The 19,384-nt window shown below is 36.0% G+C and overlaps 1 protein-coding gene across 1 annotated transcript in view; it reads right to left on the bottom strand.

Moving 5' to 3' along the window:
* LOC115880942 (putative inorganic phosphate cotransporter) overlaps positions 1-13,806 on the bottom strand; it is a 48,705-nt gene extending 34,899 nt beyond the window's left edge. The window contains exon 1 of the mRNA XM_030898279.1: positions 13,779-13,806. Within this exon, the coding sequence (XP_030754139.1) occupies positions 13,779-13,794 (16 nt within the window). The 5' untranslated portion in view covers positions 13,795-13,806. The remainder of the gene's footprint in view (positions 1-13,778) is intronic.
* Between the last annotated feature and the right edge of the window lie 5,578 nt (positions 13,807-19,384).

Here is a 19,384-nt window from a genome sequence, read left to right as displayed (position 1 = left end):
CGGATGACCTTAACATCGCATAGACACCGCAATGATTCATTCGTTCGAGAAGAATCGAGTCCCACTGGAATGGACGAGTACATACGAGAACATTCGAAAACCTTCTCTACGCACCTAACGATCTATGGACAATTCTAGAGTTCTTTACCTGCCGGTATAAAAAGCCGGCGGCCGTGGCTACAGGGGGGCAGTTATAAATATACAGTTGACGCGCTAAAATTCAAAATAAATTCTTAGTTATAAATCGTTTGTAAATAGTTCTATAAGTCTTTTATCGTTATTATTTTTGTTAATTAGTGTTAAATAAATAGTGTTTAAATAAATTGTGACTTTCTATCCACACGGAACCGACGAAAAACGTAACAATTGGTGTCAAGTGTGGCGTGTGTGATAGACTAGAAGAATAAAAAAAGACTGACCATGGCTCTAAAAAATTGTTGAAAGACTTGAAAGTGTCCGAACTGAAATGCATATTGGAAGAGAGAGTGCAGACAGATGGAAAGAAAAGCATTTTGCAAGCTAGACTGAGAGACGTTTTGGTGGAGGAAGGTGAGGATCCTGACACATTTTACTTCGAGCTGGAAGGTGACCTTGACTCGTCATTGAAAAATTTACAAGACAATTTAAACGACAATTTGAATAGTAAAATAATTGGCTTGGAAGTTAATTTAGAAGAGAGAAAATCAGTGATAAAATTAATATTTTAGAAGATAAGATCGCAGAAAATTCTAAAGACATACAGGCCAGCTTTAATAATAAAATAATTAATTTAGAAGAAAAGATAACAGAAATTATAGAGAATTCTACGGAACTACAAGACAAAATAACACAAATTGAGGACGATGTAAATAAAAAAATCGAAATTTTAAAACAAAGAAATAGAAAAGGCCAATTCACCAAAATGTCAAGAAACATCGGAGGCACTGAAACTAGTCGAAAATAAGTATATCTCAAAGTCAGTTATTAAGCCTCCACAGTTTGACGGAAAACCGCTTGGGCCAATTATTTTTGCCAGTTTGAGGCCGCTGCGAGAGCGAACGGATGGACAATCGCTGAAAAGGCTACCGCTTTGACTGTCGCACTGCGAGGAGATGCGACTGATATTCTGCAGACATTGTCACCATCGGAACAGGGAGATTATCAGCAATTGGTACGACATTTAGAAATGAGGTACGGCCAAGCTCATTTGGAACATGTCTATCATTCCCAGCTAAAAATCGCATTCAAAGTCAAATGAGTCTCTGCAGGAGTTTGAAGCCACGTAGCCCGCCTCGTTCGCCTTGCGTACCCTGCTACGCCCGAGAATGTTATGGAGTGGTTGGCAGTACAGGCATTCTCCGACGGCTTACGTGACAACGAGACAAGACAAGCACTTCTCCTAGCCCACCCAACGCACTTGGTGGATGCTTTAGCACGTGCCCTAGAATTTGAGGCGGCGAAACAAAGTTCTCGGTCTTTAAGAAGAGTACGGGCCATCGACGAATGTTCCGACGAATCCGTGGAAGGGATTGTTCGGAAGGTAATGGACCAGTACATGGGCAAGAAGAGACCGATTCGTTGCTGGAACTGCGGACAGGTAGGACACGTGCGAAGCCGTTGTAAGGAGAAGAACGAAGAACCGGCTTCGTCGAGGTCGGAAAACTACTAAGGGTCGAAATGAAGGGGCACACGTCGACCTGTATCCAACATGCCCCAACGAAAACTGCTCAAGTCGCCTCGCTAGAACACAAATTCAACAGCATTTTTGTGGATGGTTTTGTTGATGGAGAGTTCCGGACCATGCTGTTGGATACAGGTGCGACGAAAACTATCATCAGACCGGACATTCTTAAAACATCGAAGAAGGTTAAAACAACACAATGGCGACTACGTACTGCTACGGGGGGCTCCGCTGCTGTCCATGGAGAAGTAAACCTTAATTTTGTTGTTGGGAGCACCAGTTTTGAACATCCAGTGTTAGTAGCAGATATCGAAGATGAACTTATTCTCGGAATGGACATTATGACCACTAAAGGTTTTAACTAAACTTCAAACAGGGAATTTTGAAAATAAATGAAGAAGAAGTGGTTCTACATCGAAAATGTGAGGAGACGCTTCGCGTGGTGGTAGCAGAAGATGTTTCGATCCCTGAGCGCTGTGAGATATTTTTGGATGGTTGCCTGGAAGGTAAAATGAATAATGGGAGTATTATTCTGTTGGAGCCAAGGAACCATGACAGCGAAATAGGACGAGGGGTCGCTGTTGGAAAAGCCCTGCTACGAGCGAAGAAGACTGTACCGGTGAGAGTAATGAACACGAATTATTATTCTGTATCCTTGAAGAAGGGAACCCTGTTAGGGTACTGTTGTTCGGTCTCCTCAGTCATTCGAAGCGTGGAAGCCTCCAAAGTTTCGACTTCAAAAATTCCGGACAAAATGGTGAAGGAGTTAGTAAACGTTAAAGGATTATCTCCCGAAAATAGTAGAAAATTGAGAAACCTAATAATCAAGTATCAAGACGTGTTTGATAAAGGAGAAGCAGGAGATAGAGGTCGTACCAATTTAGTACAACATAAAATTGACACCGGAGATGCACGACCAATCAAACAAAATCCGAGAAGACTTCCGCTCGCCAAACGTGAAGAAGCTGACAAAATCCTTCGAGAAATGAAAGAAGAGGGTGTCATCGAACCATCTAACAGCCCGTGGACATCGCCGGTAGTACTAGTAAAGAAGAAAGACGGTACCACCAGGTTCTGTGTTGATTATCGGCAGCTCAATAATGTTACCAAGAAGGATAGCTATCCCCTGCCGAGGATAGACGATACTCTAGACACATTGGCGGGGTCAACGATATTCTCTACGTTAGATCTGAAGAGTGGATATTGGCAAGTCGACATGGCGCCGAAAGACAGAGAGAAGACAGCGTTCTCGGTGGGCTCCGGACTGTGGCAATTTACCGTCATGCCTTTTGGATTGTGCAACGCGCCAGCTACCTTTGAGAGACTAATGGAGTCTGTGTTAAAGGGACTATCCTGGACTACCTGTTTAGTGTACCTGGATGACATCATAGTGGTTGGGAAATCCTTTGACGATCATCTGAAGAATTTGGAAGAAGTTTTCAAGCGACTAGGGAGCTCTGGTTTGAAACTTAGCCCCAAGAAATGTCATCTGTGTCAAGAAAGGTACACTACTTGGGCCATGTAGTCTCCTCCCAAGGAGTTGCGGTAGATCCACAGAAGACCAAGACAGTGGAAGAGTGGCCGATACCTAAAGATAAACATGAACTACGAAGCTTTTTGGGACTATGCACATACTATCGCCGCTATGTACAGGGTTTGCCACCATCGCAAAACCATTGACCAGACTTTACCGAAGGCGAGAGGCGTTTCTCTTGGGACTCAGATTCTGACGAGGCATTCCGAAAATTGAAGAAGGCCCTGACTAGTGCGCCCATACTTAGCTACCCTCTTGGCAACGGAAACTTTATATTGGATACCGACGCTAGCAATGTTGCGTTAGGCGCTGTTCTGTCTCAGATCCAGGATGGTCAAGAAAAGTCATTGGTTATTTTAGTAAGACCTTGTCAAAACCGGAAAGGAACTACTGTGTAACCAGACGAGAATTACTAGCAGTAGTTAAAGCAGTGGAACACTTCTACAAGTATCTCTATGGAAGAAAGTTCTTGTTAAGAACAGACCATGCTGCTTTGAAATGGCTGTTGCAATTTAAGAATCCTGAAGGGCAGGTAGCTAGATGGATTGAACGATTACAAGAATTTGACTTCGACACAGAACATCGAGCTGGGGCAATCCATCGGAATGCCGACGCACTTTCCAGAAGACCTTGCGCTAAGGACTGTAAGCATTGTTCCCGAGCTGAAGAGAAAGAAGTGAAACTCCTAAGAACAACTGTGGTTAATGATAGTTGGCAACCCGAAGATCTTGCAAATGACCAAACCAGTGACCCAGAATTAGGTTTAGTAATTAACTGGAAAAACACAGGCCAAAGACCAACGTGGGAAGAAGTTTGCAGATATTCGCCGAACGTAAAAAGTCGTACTGGGCCCAGTGGAATTCCTTGGTAATAGATAACGGACTACTTCGCCGTGTGATCGAGAGACCGGAGGGACAAGAAGAGAGAAGGCAGATCGTCATTCCAAAGAAGAGGGTCCCAGAAGTCTTGGAGGAAGTTCACAATGGAACCAGCAGAGACATCTTGGTGTTACCAAGACACTTGGCAAGCTGCGTGAACGGTTCTACTGGGTGAACTGCAAAGAAGATGTGAGGGCCTGGTGTAAGAAATGTGACATTTGCGCAGCCATTAATGGGCCACAAAAGCGTGGTAAAGCCCCTATGCGCCAGTACAATGTTGGTAGTCCCTTCGAACGAATAGCGATCGACGTGGCTGGTCCTTTCCCGGAGACGAACGATGGCAACAAATACATTGTGGTAGTAATGGATTACTTCAGCAAATGGGTCGAGGCCTACGCGTTGCCAAATCAAGAAGCGTCCACGATTGCTGATGCCCTTGTTAAAGAATGGATCTGCAGGTTTGGTGTTCCCATGGAGCTTCATTCAGATCAGGGAAGAAACTTTGAGTCCAATCTGTTCCAAGGCGTCTGTGAAGTCCTGAACATCCGCAAGACCAGGACGACTGCTCTACATCCACAATCCGATGGGATGGTTGAACGCATGAACAGAACTATCAACCGTTATCTGGCCAAAGTAGTCTCTGACCACCAAAGAGACTGGGACAAATTTCTTCACCTGTTCCTGTTGGCCTACCGTTCATCCGTCCAAGAATCTACAGGGCAAACTCCAGCCAGCATCGTTATGGGACGGGAAGTGCGCCTACCCTGTGATCTGAAATTTGGTTGCCGACCGGGAGAAGAAGTCGCCGGAGAAGATTATGTCCACACACTACGTCAAAGGATGGACGACATTCATCAGAGAGTCCGCCTAAATATTCAAAGTGCTAGTGACCGAATGAAGGAACACTACGACATTCAAGCTGAGCATGGAGGATACCAACCAGGGAAGTTGGTGTGGCTATATAACCCGCAGAGACGTCGTGGGTTATCTCCGAAGCTACAATCCTCGTGGGAAGGGCCATACGAAGTCATGGATAGAATTAATGACGTCGTATACCGTATCAGAAAATTGCCAAAAGGAAAACCGAGGGTAGTCCATTTCAACCGTTTGAGCCCCTACCAAGGCGAAATAGAAGATCGTGCTGGGACCGTGAGAACCTGCAGCTTTGATCCCCCTGATTCGGAGATGTCCTTTGACGATTTCATGGCCCGATACAACAGCAGTGAGAAGGCTCGCTATGGTGTAACCAAAGAAGATCAACGAGACCTCTTTTCCGTGCCTCCTGATTATTCGCTCGCTCATTGTGTGGCTCGAGATTTGCGGATGTCCAGAGGAATCGCTGCGACGTTCAATGAGAAGTTTGGGCGTGTCGGAGAACTACGCCGACAGGATCCAGAGGTTGGAAGCGTCTTGAGGCTAACCGACAATGCACATGGTCAAGCAAGGCACATCTTCTACCTGGTCACCAAGGAATGGTCCCCGAGTAAGCCGACTTATCTCAATCTATGGAAGACCCTGATTGAACTGAGAGAAGCCCTGCTAAACAACAACATTGCACGATTAGCCATTCCGAAGCTGGCGTGTGGACTCGATGGTTTGAGTTGGCGTACAATCCGGAACATGATTGAAGTCTTGTTCAGATTTACGGGAATCGAGATCCTCGTTTGCTGCTACAACCCAAAGCTGAGATCGGGAGAGAAAACTGTAGACTGCTATTTCTACCAGACTTCGCAATGTACCAGGGGCCAGCTTTGCAAATACCTTCATTCACCGTATACATCTCGGGACGAGCATGTACCTAAGAAGGGGCAGTGTGCGGGCCGGTGTGGACTCGACCTAACCTCACAATATGGCCCGCCCTCGGATGACCTTAACATCGCATAGACACCGCAATGATTCATTCGTTCTAGAAGAATCGAGTCCCACTGGAATGGACTAGTACATACGAGAACATTCGAAAACCTTGTCTACGCACCTAACGATCTATGGACAATTCTAGAGTTCTTTACCTGTCGGTATAAAAGCCGGCGGCGGTGGCCTACAGGGGGCAGTTATAAATATACAGTTGACGCGCTAAAATTCAAAATAAATTCTTAGTTATAAATCGTTTGTAAATAGTTCTATAAGTCTTTTATCGTTATTATTTTTGTTAATTAGTGTTAAATAAATAGTGTTTAAATAAATTGTGACTTTCTATCCACACGGAACCGACGAAAAACGTAACAATAATAAAGCACTAAATAGGTAAATTTCTGAAATGACAACTTCATTTGACAGTTATCGTTTGCCTTGACTGGTGCTCATAAGTAAATACAGGGCCATAAGAAAGGAGAAATAATTAAAAAGAAATCGGCTCTGACTCGTAAACGAGCTAATCAAAAATGTCTAAAGTTATTCTTTTGAATGTGAGTTTTAGTGCTCTTCAATAAACCTAAATAGAATTATTCTCTAAAATAGTTAGGGAAGTCAATAATTGACCCCATTAAAATTTACATGGGATTTCCTATGTCCCGTTCGACGATGCAACACCCGGTATATCAAAACTGGTATACACCATGCAAATAATCTGGTTTAAATTGGTTTTAATCTAAATCATATTAAATTTTTACTAATATTTACCTTGAGTTTTTTTCTGTGCAATAATAGTGTCTGTCAGAAAATAATAGAATAGTAAGGGAGTACAACAGGAGATTTTGGGATTTTCTCAAGCGAGGCAGATTACCATAAGGAGAGAAACCTTACACTATATTAAGTACCCCCACTCATACATGAACCTTTGATACAGGGTCGTGTGTGTAGGGCAGCCGAGAAAACTCGAGTGTGTCATATTAATATGAGATGAACTAATTACATGTTGAAACAGTGCCTTCTATTAAAAGATCAGCCTACGGGCGGACTTTTGTTTACTTCATCAGCTGTACATACTTAGATATTGGGTTAGATTCCGTTTCATATTTTGTCGGTTGATTTTTGGTTTTAACTCTTTGATTTTTGGTATTATTTATTATTGTGCAAAAACTGATTATTTTGGTGTTTAAGTGACATAAACTACTACCAGATATATGGTAACTCTCGGTTTCGCATAAAAATAGAAAAATTGAAAAATTACACGTTGTGTAAGTGATTTAACCTAAAAGTGCCCATACATTTTTTACTTATCGTGATTTTTGTGTGTGTTTTTTAAGACTCTAACAATTCATCAATAAAGCTTAAGTGGAGTGTGTTTTTGGTGCTATGCTTCATCTTTGTTGTGTTCCTGGTGGAAAGGATAGTTATACTAGAGCAAGAAAAGTGGGTACGAAAAATGTGGGTCAAAATCAACAGAATTCTATTGAAAATATCTTTAATAAATTTAAAAATAATATTCTCCCATGATGGTATTAATGAAAACTGGACAACTATGTTTATTTTATTCATATTGTGGAATCTCCACTCCAAGTGTTGTTGGTTCAGCTTCGATAGATTCAAACACGTAAGTAGGTATTATGATCTAGCGAAGAATAAAGAATATGTGTATTAAAGATCATGAAAAAGATTATTACTTTGAGTTCATTTTAAAAAAGATTTTTGTAAAGACAAGACAGATACAGTTTAAAAGAAGAATGTGTTTTTGTTTGATAATATATAATGTATGTCAAGCATAACATATATTTGTTCAGTAATTTTTAATGAAAGGTGTTGATTATTTATAATACCAAATTAATATCAAATATTTAAGTGATGGCTGAATAGAATATGAATAAAATAACAATAAAATTGGTATATTTGCATAATACAAAATTAAGTTTTAAGAATAAAGGTGTTACTAAAAATACAAAGAAATTCATATTTCTTTGTTTTAATTGGTCTAATGTTATTTACATTTTACGTAAGAATTATACCGTATCACCGAAAAAAATCGGCGTCTAGTTGGCTTGGAAATGAACATCGATGACATTCCCTAAATAACTGTACATATAAAATAATTAACTAGAATTTTACAATCTTGGAAAATTTGATATTCTTGAACCTTGTTTCTAAATATTCTAAATTTTTTGATTTTCTTGGAATTTAGGTTCGGGAAAAACGCTGATTAAGTTTTCATTTCGTTTTTCATTATTTTTATTTGGTTTAAGAAAAACGTTTCGGCTAACATTATAGCCTTCATCAGTGCTGTGTCATATGAAAAAAATAGTGTCGAATATAATCCAAAAAATTACATATAAAATATTCACACCACGCACATAATGTTTACTGCGTACTCCATAGTCAATGTAGATAATTTTAGTGTTAAGAATAATAATTTTAAAAAATATGTGGTCATCTTTTGATAAGTTTATATTAGTTTATTATTTGCAGTAAACATTATAAGGTGTGAATTATATTGTATCTGTAATTTTTTGGATTATATTCGACACTATTTTTCTCATATGACACAACACTGATGAAGGCTATAGTTAGCCGAAACGTTTTTTTAAACCAAATAAAAATAATGAAAACCCAAATGAAAACTTAAATCAGCGTTTTTCCCGAACCTAAAAATCCCAAGAAAATCAAAAATTTTAGAATAATTTTACATATAAAATGCCAGCGATCTTCATTTCATAGCCATCGCTGACGCCTTTTTTTAGATAAATTTGTAAATATAATTTTTCGAACACTGATACAAATATACATATAAATTTTGTGAATGCAAATAATAATACCGTATGATCGAGAAAAAACGGCGTCAACGATGGCTATGAAATGAAGATCGCTGTCATTTTATATGTAAATTTATATGGGAAATGTCATCGATCGTCATTTCCCAGCCAACTGGACGCCATTTTTTTTTCGATCATACGGTACATCACTATTAGTAGATATTGAATGTTTTTTGTTAAATTAGATCGATTTTCAAACCCCAAAATTTAAAATATATTTACATTTTACCCGTTATCTTATGTACCTATACATTATTTGTACATTGTAAAACATTTGCTGTATTTGTATGGTTCATAGTTTATTTGCCATATTGAATGTTTTTTGTTAAATTAGATCGATTTTCAAACCCCAAAATTTAAAATATATTTACATTTTACCCGTTATCTTATGTACCTATACATTATTTGTACATTGTAAAACATTTGCTGTATTTGTATGGTTCATAGTTTATTTGCCAAAGTATTTATTACTATAAATAGGTATATATGTTGTAGTTATTAACTGTATATTATATATATTTCATGTAAACTATATCATTTTTAAAATACAAACCAAAAATCTGAGGAATAATTATGTTTTCCATGTATTCTACAACATATTTATTAATCCGTTATATCTAACTAGCGTGACGTCATAAATCTCGCCCGTAGGCTGATCTTTTAATAGAAGGCACTGGTTGAAAAGTGTGCATTTAAATAATCTGACAATTTAATCATGACATTAGGAAATGGAAGAGTCACAAATTTTCGAAAAAAAGTCACCTGGATTTTCTGGAGCGTGGTTATTTTTTTTTATTTTCACTGAACCAAATGTCGACATAAATATAATGAAAAAGTTCATTAATATAATGAATTAAATCATTAATTTTGAGGCGATGAACGATTTCACTGGCACAATAAAAAGTAATTCATTAACTCTATGAACTTTAAGTTCATTAAATCAATGAACAGTGTTCATTAATTTGAAGAACACATTCATTGGTACAATAAACAAATTTTATTAATACAATGAAATAATTTCATTGTATTAATGAACCGTTATCATTAATACAATGAAATAATTTCATAACCTATTTAGTTATACATTTAAAAGTCGACACTATTAGTAACTCTTGTTACACCGTATAATCGATGATGAAGATCGCTGTCATTGATATGAAATGTCATTGATAGTCATTTCCCAGCCAACTACCTGATATAATTCTACTATAAATAGATTTCCATTTGAACAAGCCCTTAGCTACAAAGGTAACAAAATTACTAATAGTGCCGACTTACTTAGGAGCACAGTAAATTTTTCCATTAGGGATTATTAATAAAAAAAGTGCAATAAACTAATAATAATTTATTAAACTCGATATAGCATATACAAATTAAAAATTAAAAAAATCGAATCGACGAAGAGAATAGTAATGTTATTATTAATTTTAGAGTAAATTATAATAAGAAAATTAATTTACCAGTCGATATCTTGAGGGATTTCTATAAAAAGACCATTTCTTCATTATATTAGCTATATCCTTAGTCAAGACGAATTTGCAACAGGCTTTCCAAGTCGCATCAAGTGGGTCCGATGTTAAATTGTCGAATTTGAGGGCTTGAAGGCAGGTCTCAACATCTTCTTCCGGTTCTAAAAGACGTATATCAAAATAATTAAAAGTCCAAATATTAAAAGAACATTCGAATTTACCATAATCAGTTCCATGCCTCGACTTGTTACTATGTTTTTCTTCTTTTTGTTTTTTATCTTCTGAAACATATTTGGAAACCGCTGTTTTAATGAATACCCACACAAGAGATCTCACACAGCGGAATTTGATTTGACAACACAACAAATTAACTACAATACGATAGGACTTTTATTTAAAATATTTAAAATATTGAAGAGAACACTTACCGCTCTAATGAAACTAAAGCCTGACTGAATAACTCAACCACACAGACGTTATTAAAGTACCAAAGTAACCGATCAACATGGCGGACATTTAAGCCCTAATATTTTATTCATGATATTAATAACCGCGTACATTAATATAATGTAGTGTGTTCGTTGTATTAATAACATTGTTCATTATCACAATGATTTAGTACATTAATATAATGAATATGTGTTTCAGCACTAAAATAAAGAACGCGTTCATTGGGACAATGAACGCGTTCATTACATTAATGAAAATCTTACATTAATTTAATAATCAGATTTTCATTATATTGATGAAATTAGATTTATAGTATTAATAAATCGGACATCGATCTATGATTAACAAATCATTATATTAATGAAATAAATCATTGTCCCAATGAAACAACAGTTAATAATCAATGTTCATTAATATTATAAACAATATTGTTTTTAGTGTTGAAGTAAATCATTCAAGAATGACGAGAATAACATAATCTGCCGATCTCCACAAACTGAAGTAGCTAAAATCATTCATAAAGTGTGGTGCTGAAAACTATATTTCCCAAAAATCTGCCATAAGTTTTGGTCGCGTTCAAAAAAGTCTTTTGAACAGTACCATCTTTAGGGTTCACTTAACATTCCTTTTGAATATCTGACACGCTCTAACCCATTTTTTCTCTTCTCATCTTCTACCCCTGCGTAGGGCCACTCTCACCATGCAAAGCGACAGAATAATGTCCCTCCATTATCAGAAATACGTAGAGCGCATGCATTGTTAATATCTGAAACGCCCGAGTATCTCTTTGTGACTTTTTTTACATTTTTAAAAACCTGTACACTAGGGTCTCCAATCCAGGATCCTGGTGAATGTTTATGCCCAAAATCCCGGAATCCAGAAAATCTCGAAAAATTTAAAACCCAATCTAAAATGATTCGACTTTTTATTCTTTAGTTTTTCAAAGATCATGTTTGTTTATACTAAGCAGAACGTCAACGTTTAAAAGTTATATTTCTGTGTTTGCTATACATATTTGATTTTTTTGCAACAAGATTTTTTTTTACTTACTGAATATGAATGCTAGTTAGTATTGTCTATTTTACTAAAGTTCTTTTCTCACTTTCTTTTTGATATATGTACCTGCATTTTTATTAAGTATTTCTCTAGATTAAATTTATCATTGTGATAGTCAACCTCGGGATTATAGGTTCTTATACCGGGATTCCGTTCCCGAAAATTGACCACTAGTAAAAGAGCATATATCATATAACTTTTTTTCACAAAACACTAGGTCATAGCAATAGGTCTCCACGACGCGCGACGCTCTGGTATGTCCCCATTTAAGCATCTTGTGCGCCCCTACTATAACTAAGGTAAGTGTAGCTGGTCGTAATTTCGATAAAACATTCGTTAGCTTCTCTACCACCATGTAGAAAAATGGATATCAATTGTAAAAGTACTTCCGGTAATTATCACCATCTAACAACATGTAATTTAAACGTATAATGAAGTTGAGCAGCGCTGCATTGAATTAAAATGTGTGAATTAAAATAGTATTCACAATGAAATAATCGCCTCTTAAAAATACTAATTAAAACCCGTTTTAAAATGGGTGCTTATTTTTATATAACTATACGAAATTGCGTGAGTTTAATGCACTATTTTAATATTATTTAAACAATATTTTATTGAAATGTATAGGAGTGCCTTATAAGGAAACTGCAGCTCGCACAACGCCAATGGAACGAAATATGCCAGGAATAACCAAGAGAGACTGTAAAAGAATAGAGTGTATCCGACAAAAGACCCAGATAATAGATATCATCCACAGAATCAAATCCCTCAAGTGGCAATAGGCAGGATATCTGGCAAGAAGGACGGACAACAGATGGACCACAAAAATGACAGCATGGTACCCACGAGGGGGTTCTCACTGAACTAGGCTTAGATGAAAGAGATATTATCATTATAAGGAACCTATACTGGAATCACAAAGGTTGTACCAAAACAAAAAAAGAAAATACAAGATACGTAGACACACAAAGAGGTGATAGACAGGGATGCATATTGTCACCATTATTGTTTAACGTGTAATCTCTTCAAAATTGTCCAAAAGGGGCTAAAATAAATTAGAAGATTATAAACAATATAAGATACGCAGACGACACCGTAGTATTAGCAGAATCCAAAGACCATCTGCAAACTCTAATGGACAAACTGACAGAAGAAATTATCAGGGGATGAGTCTAGAGATTAACACCGTCAAGACAAAAACTGTGACTTTCAACAGACATCCGCAAAACAATGAAAACACCGACATAATAATAAACGGCGTCCATCTTGAGACCACGCAGAGATATATTTACTTGGGCAGGGAATTAAACAGCCAGCTGGACCACTCTAAGGAAATCAGAAGAAGGATTGAAATAGCTTGGGCTCCGAGCATCCGAGAATAGCTATACCAACGAGGCTAAGAACAATATCGTGTTATATATGGTCCCTGCTTCAATATGGATGTGAAATATGGACGCTTAAAAAAAGGAAACAAGAAGACATCAAACGCCTTAATGCATTTGAAATGTGGATGTATCGTCGGATGCTGAGGATAAGTTGGACCTCCAGAACAACAAACTGTGAAGTTTTAAACAGAATGAAAACTCGTGCACATCTAACAGGAACAATTAAAGCCAAAAAGACTCCTACCTTGGGCATATAATGCGGCACTCAGAATATGATAAAATACAGCTCATAATAGAAGGAAAAATCGATGGAAAACGTAGCATAGGGAGGAAAAAGGCTACGTAACATAAGAGATTGGACCCACACTGACGGAAACACCTTTATTCGTCAAGCTCTGGACAGAGAGTCATAAGCTATATTAAGGCACCTAGGAGGAGGAGGAAGACTCATGAGGAATCAAGAGATCATGAGAGGAAGACCAAACCTGAGATGGGACCATGATATTAGGAAATAAGCAGGAATAACTTGGGCCCGCATAGCCAACAATAAACAATAATGAGTCCAACTATACAAAGAGAGTATCTAAATATGAGGGAGGCTATACCATAATTGGAAATGGTTGAATAAGCTGAAAATGATGACGATGATAATGATAGGACTTACCTTTTATAAGCATCATTAAAGAAGCTCTTTATCTCTAAAATATATAAAGCACTTTGTTATAAACGCATTATCCGTTCGTACATGTTGAATTAATTTTACTGTTTGCAATTTTTAAACATTTCTATGTCATAAAACCAGGTAGTTTTTGCTATTGAATACCATAAATTTCCATGTTTATCTCTCGGACTATTTTAACTAACTAATTAAAAAAGTCCATGCATAACATCGTTGCTAGTAATTATAAAATATTTATTTAGTTAGTAAAGCAATTAAAAATCTAGTATTTAATTTATTTGAAATAATTATACATTTGAGAGGTGGTCTAAATTTACTCGTGTATCCAAAAACCACAATAAACACATTATATAAAACCAAAATATTGTTTTATTATTACAACATTAATATTTATATTATTATTAATATTAACGCAGATAACCTATGTAAACTTTTAAGAAATATCAATGGAACAACAAAAGTTATGTCAACTATTTTAAGGATAAGAATAATATTTTCCCATCATTAATAATTATAATTATTTTAAACAACAAAAATTATCTTGAACTGTGTAGCATTATTATATTTATTACTTGATATTAACCAAAATAACAGGAGTTAAGTCACAGAATCTTCTTTTAATTAGATATAAATTTTAAATAGCAATTACAGTACAGTAATTATTTATTCAACGCTTAAAATTTGTCCATCTCTTAGAATTTTCCTGCATTTTGTAATAAATTCAACTTGAAATCGATAAGTTTTTGCAGGAAATTTACAGTGTATTTTCATTAGTCTTTTGCGTAATAGATGGCGCTGGTTTAGAGTAAAATATCTTCAACGCAACGGGTAGAAAACTAAAAGAGGAAATATTATAATATAAAATTTTTAAACATTTTTATGAATCTCATAGGTGTCTCTAGAGATAGAATAATAGAATAGAAAATAGAATACACATATCTGTTGCACGACGAATGAGATTTGCTGATCTGCAATCATGGTGAGTGCAACAAATACGCTTTTTTACATGTTACACACAACATTTGCACATGTTACACACAACATTTTTTCTACGATCGAATTGAAATTCAATTTTTTTTATTTAAATGTTGAGCAACATACAGAAGTACTGTTTTGAAATATCATTGAAAATAACAAAATACTTTATTTTGTGGTCTTTTGTTGATGCTTAACCATGTATATATTATAAGGAGATATTATCTTAATTTGAAAAAAAATAGCACAAATTTCTTCAAGCCATACAAAATAATTTATAGATACATCGAAATATTAGAGCACATACAATGTAACTTTGATATGTATTTTTTACAAGCATTCGTGCTACTAATAAAAGATGTTAGTTATTACTAAACACTTTATTGGGCTTACTAAATCTTAATAATAAAAAAATATTTATATTTATCAAACTGATGGATATGGTACACCGACATATAAAATTTTAGTCAGCCTTAAATCTGCTTGCAACTGTTGAGGTTCATCCTCAGTTCAGTTCATATATTTTTAGGTCATCGGCAAATATTAGCTGACGAGTTATTTATGTTAAAAGGGGCCAGTAAATTTTATTTCGTCCACACAACCAACTTCGGTTTTTAAGCGACCCTTTTAACTATTTGTCGACAAAATTATCAAGGACATCCGAGGGTAAATTGCCTCGGGAACGGTCTCTCCCCTCTCTGAAATGGGTAAATATCTAAATAAACTGGTATGAACCTTCTAGACAGTGCGTATATGTATAATTTGTAATTGGACAGGTTAAGGTTTTTGGGACGGATGGAAGGTAAATATCAAAATACACACAACAAACTTTAGGGTAATTTAGTTTTTTATATGATTAAAAAAAAGTTTTATCAAACGGATATGACAATTTTTCTTCTTAAACTGTTTATCTTTTTCTTCTCTATGTTTATTACGTCGGCTTGTTGTTTTCTTTTTGTACTGGTGCTTAACTTTTTTTATTATTATCATTCCCTTTATTATAATCTACTTCCCCTAGGAGATGCAAAACCTTGTCGTTGGTGGGGAAGCTCCTGGTCAAGTGCTGGGGGGAATCCCCCCTAGCACTTGGCTTGGTCTAAGAAGCATCTCACTCATCGTCTTGTCCCTGACTGTAGTGTCGTGGCCAGGGAATTGCACCAAGACATATAACGATACCGGGCGGGGCTACGGACAGCCTCAACCTTGAGGCACCGGGGGGCACCCCATTGTATTTTACCCCTTACTTCTACATGCGGGGCTCTGTAGAAGTGGACCAACTGTCCCTAGCGACCCATAGGAACACTGTGAGATCTGGTAATAATAGTAATAAATACATCACCGGTGAAGCTGTGGGGAAACCCCCTAGCGACACTGGGAACAGTAACAATGAAAGTTCCAAGGGGCCAAACCCAAAGAGAACTACAAGAGAGGTGGCTGACACTTGCGTGAGACCATCCTCCCCAAGTGGCATACAAGCTACCACCTCCTCCAAGGGTCGGGAGCGTACCTCCTACCTCTAAACCCAACAGGCGACACAAGCTACCGTTTCGTCTACCCGGCCTGGGTCGTAGCTCCTCGACTGTGAGGGACACGGGTCTCCGTAGGAAGTCCTGGGACTGTATGATGAGTTATAACTCAAGAAAAGGGGACACAATAGATCTTTAAGGTCGCAGAAATTAACCCCCCTCCCACTTATTCTAAAATTCTATTATAATCTACATCTACAACCATATTACACAGTTAGTGACTTTTATTTACATTATTTTTATTAAAATATAATATCATTTAAAATTATAATTAAAAAATAAGGAAAAATATACTTGACAAAGTAAAAAAATATTTTGCCTTCCAAAAAGCCTGTCCTGATAGAAATAATACGCCATCTCGAGTGAAGTATAGGGGCTGCATTGAATCATCCTCGAAAGAAATACAATTAACCTACTCCATCTTATCCCCAATCAACATGCCCAACACTGGAGTGTTCCTCAAATACACCGGTCTCTACTTGAAAAGTTAATTATTTCTCAAATACGCCATTAACTGCGCTCCTTCGTCTCAAGTTTCAGCACGTTCCTTATCTAAATATCAAAGAAAATTGATTTAAGCAATTTAACCTGAAGGTTATGTTGATTTAAAGGCATCTAGAAAAATAAGAAAGTTAAGTGTGCCTTAAAATATTTCTTAAAACTGTTGTATCGTATTGGATAAAGTAACTATTTTATTAGATTATTTTTCGCCAGAAACTGTTCAATTTATCAGAATAAATATGTATAAATGCAAAAAAAAAGTTTTTTCTTGAAAGCAATACCACAATTTTATAAAACGGGCCATTAAAATACTATGGATAACGCAAACGACGCCTCGCGAATTGAAACGATATTCTATTGGTCTGACGTCACCCGCCGTTCTCGTCGACGCGCGATGGCCAGCAGCAGCCAGACGTGTTCCGTTTATGTACGTATTTAGGTGGCGTAATAAGACATTTTTGTTGTGAGTTTTTTGAGTGACAGTTTTGTTTTGTTGTTTTGTACCGTTGATTGAAGGAGCTTTTTATGCTTTTTTGTGTAGTTATTATTTGTATGTGTTGTGTGTTCTGAGAATTTTTTAAGTAATGGCAGATTCCGGGTTTGTAAAAGCACAATCAGATTCTTGCCAAAAGTCGATGCTTTTGTGTTGGCTGCTTTTATAAATACAAATTCCCAATTCATTGGTGTTGAATTACGAGGAAAAAAACAGAGAGGTATGTAACATTTATTCTTTGTAGTACTGAGGCATATTTAAGTATAACTAGGTACCTACTGTTACGAACTTTTATATAGTTATAAATTAATGTTATAAATTTATTTTTCAGATCAGGTAGGGAGACGTATGGAGATAATGCTGTAGGTTATGTAGAAGTGAAAAGAGACAAAAATATTTGTTTAGTACGTGGAAGAATAACTCCAGAGAATAGCGTGAAAAAGAAAGTTTTTTTTTATATATTGACACCCCTTACCCTTGTTATTTTTAAAGATTGTTTTTTTACGAAATTATTGGAAATAAATTGTTTTTGGATTCTTCGCAGATTTCTAGATATTCTAGATATATTTCATGTATAATATCCTATACCTATCTTCAAATGTTTAGGAAAAATTGACAGTTGAAAAGCGAAAAATACCTACAATTTTCTGGACCACCTTTTTTGAGGCACCCTGTATAACTAGAATTAATTTTAAAAGAGAGTATATAAAAAACCATGCAACTTTTTTATTTAATGTTTTCTTCTAAAACTTGCAGTTAAGGCTGTATGTGGGTGTCAAAATATAATGAATAACCCTGTACATTCAAATTTCATATACCTATGTAAGACAATATACATAAATATATGACTTTTTGGCCCCTTTTTCCGCTACTCGTATTTTTGTTTATAAATATATGAACTTACATCAAAATGATCTTCACAACAATAAATCGTAAAAATAGAGGATAATTTAACGTTTTTCTTTTCATCTCTTCTCATGGCCTTGGACCATTTTTTTTCTGTTTTCGCTCATCCATTACTATTTATAAATATCACTAATTACTAATTATGTATTAATTAACACAAATAACTAAAATTTTGACTCGGATTCAACAGCGTTAAAAAGCAAACTGTGTAAAATAAACACGCGTCTGGCTCCACTCAACCAAAAGACCGGCGGGTGACGTCACAGCGGCAAGGCGCGGTAAAGAGCGTTTGCCCGGCCATTTAAATTAACAATATTTAATTATTTTATATTAGAGGCATTTCTTAACCGATATCAACGATTTTTTTTGTTCAATTTGTAATTATATGAACTATTTTTTAAAACCATTATTTAAAAACATGCATTTTCCTCATTGTTGCAATATTATATATAAGTAAAATAATATATTGTATAAATATAAGTTTAAATATGCATTTAAGCTCACTAATATGGTTCATATGCACCAAACCTAAATATTTGTAATGATGTCTAAAAGAAATTGTCTGATTGGCATTTATCGTTACATCCAACAGATTTTTGATGACCGATGTGGACACTGGACATGACACAATATTTATGTTTTACTGTCACTCACATAGGCAACTAGAGTATTTGGTAGCAATAATTATCCAATATTAGTTTAACTAATGACTGTAAATAGTCGCCTCAGCGATTAGCAGGGAGAAATATTTAGGGAGAATATTTTCACAATTTTATTTTTGGAATATTAAAAACTAGTATTTTACATCTGCTAGTGCAGTTATTGAAACTATAAAACACTAAGGTACGAGGTGGCAGCACCAGCGGAGAATGCACCAAGAATATAAGAAGCCTATTGGCATGATTTCAGGAGACTGATTTGAATACTTCCAAAAAATTGATATTTTTGTTGAAATAATACAATTAAAAATCTGAAAAAATATATATTTAAGATGAGATAGAGATCAAATTAAATATTCACAACAACCAATTATTCAACACAACCACCCAGCCAAAAAAAATGGTGAACTTTTTGGTTTTTGTGTAAAGTGCTACGGTTTAGGCTACTGTCTTCTATGTAATATCTGCTGTTCGAATACAATCCATCATTAAATAAGTTCTGAGCAACATATTATAGAAACTTCGATATAT

Source organism: Sitophilus oryzae, unplaced genomic scaffold, assembly GCF_002938485.1.
Source record: "Sitophilus oryzae breed Bouriz unplaced genomic scaffold, Soryzae_2.0 scaffold_1667_pilon_pilon, whole genome shotgun sequence".
Classification (NCBI taxonomy): Eukaryota; Metazoa; Arthropoda; class Insecta; order Coleoptera; family Curculionidae; genus Sitophilus; species Sitophilus oryzae.
This window is presented reverse-complemented; position numbering and strand designations above follow the sequence as displayed.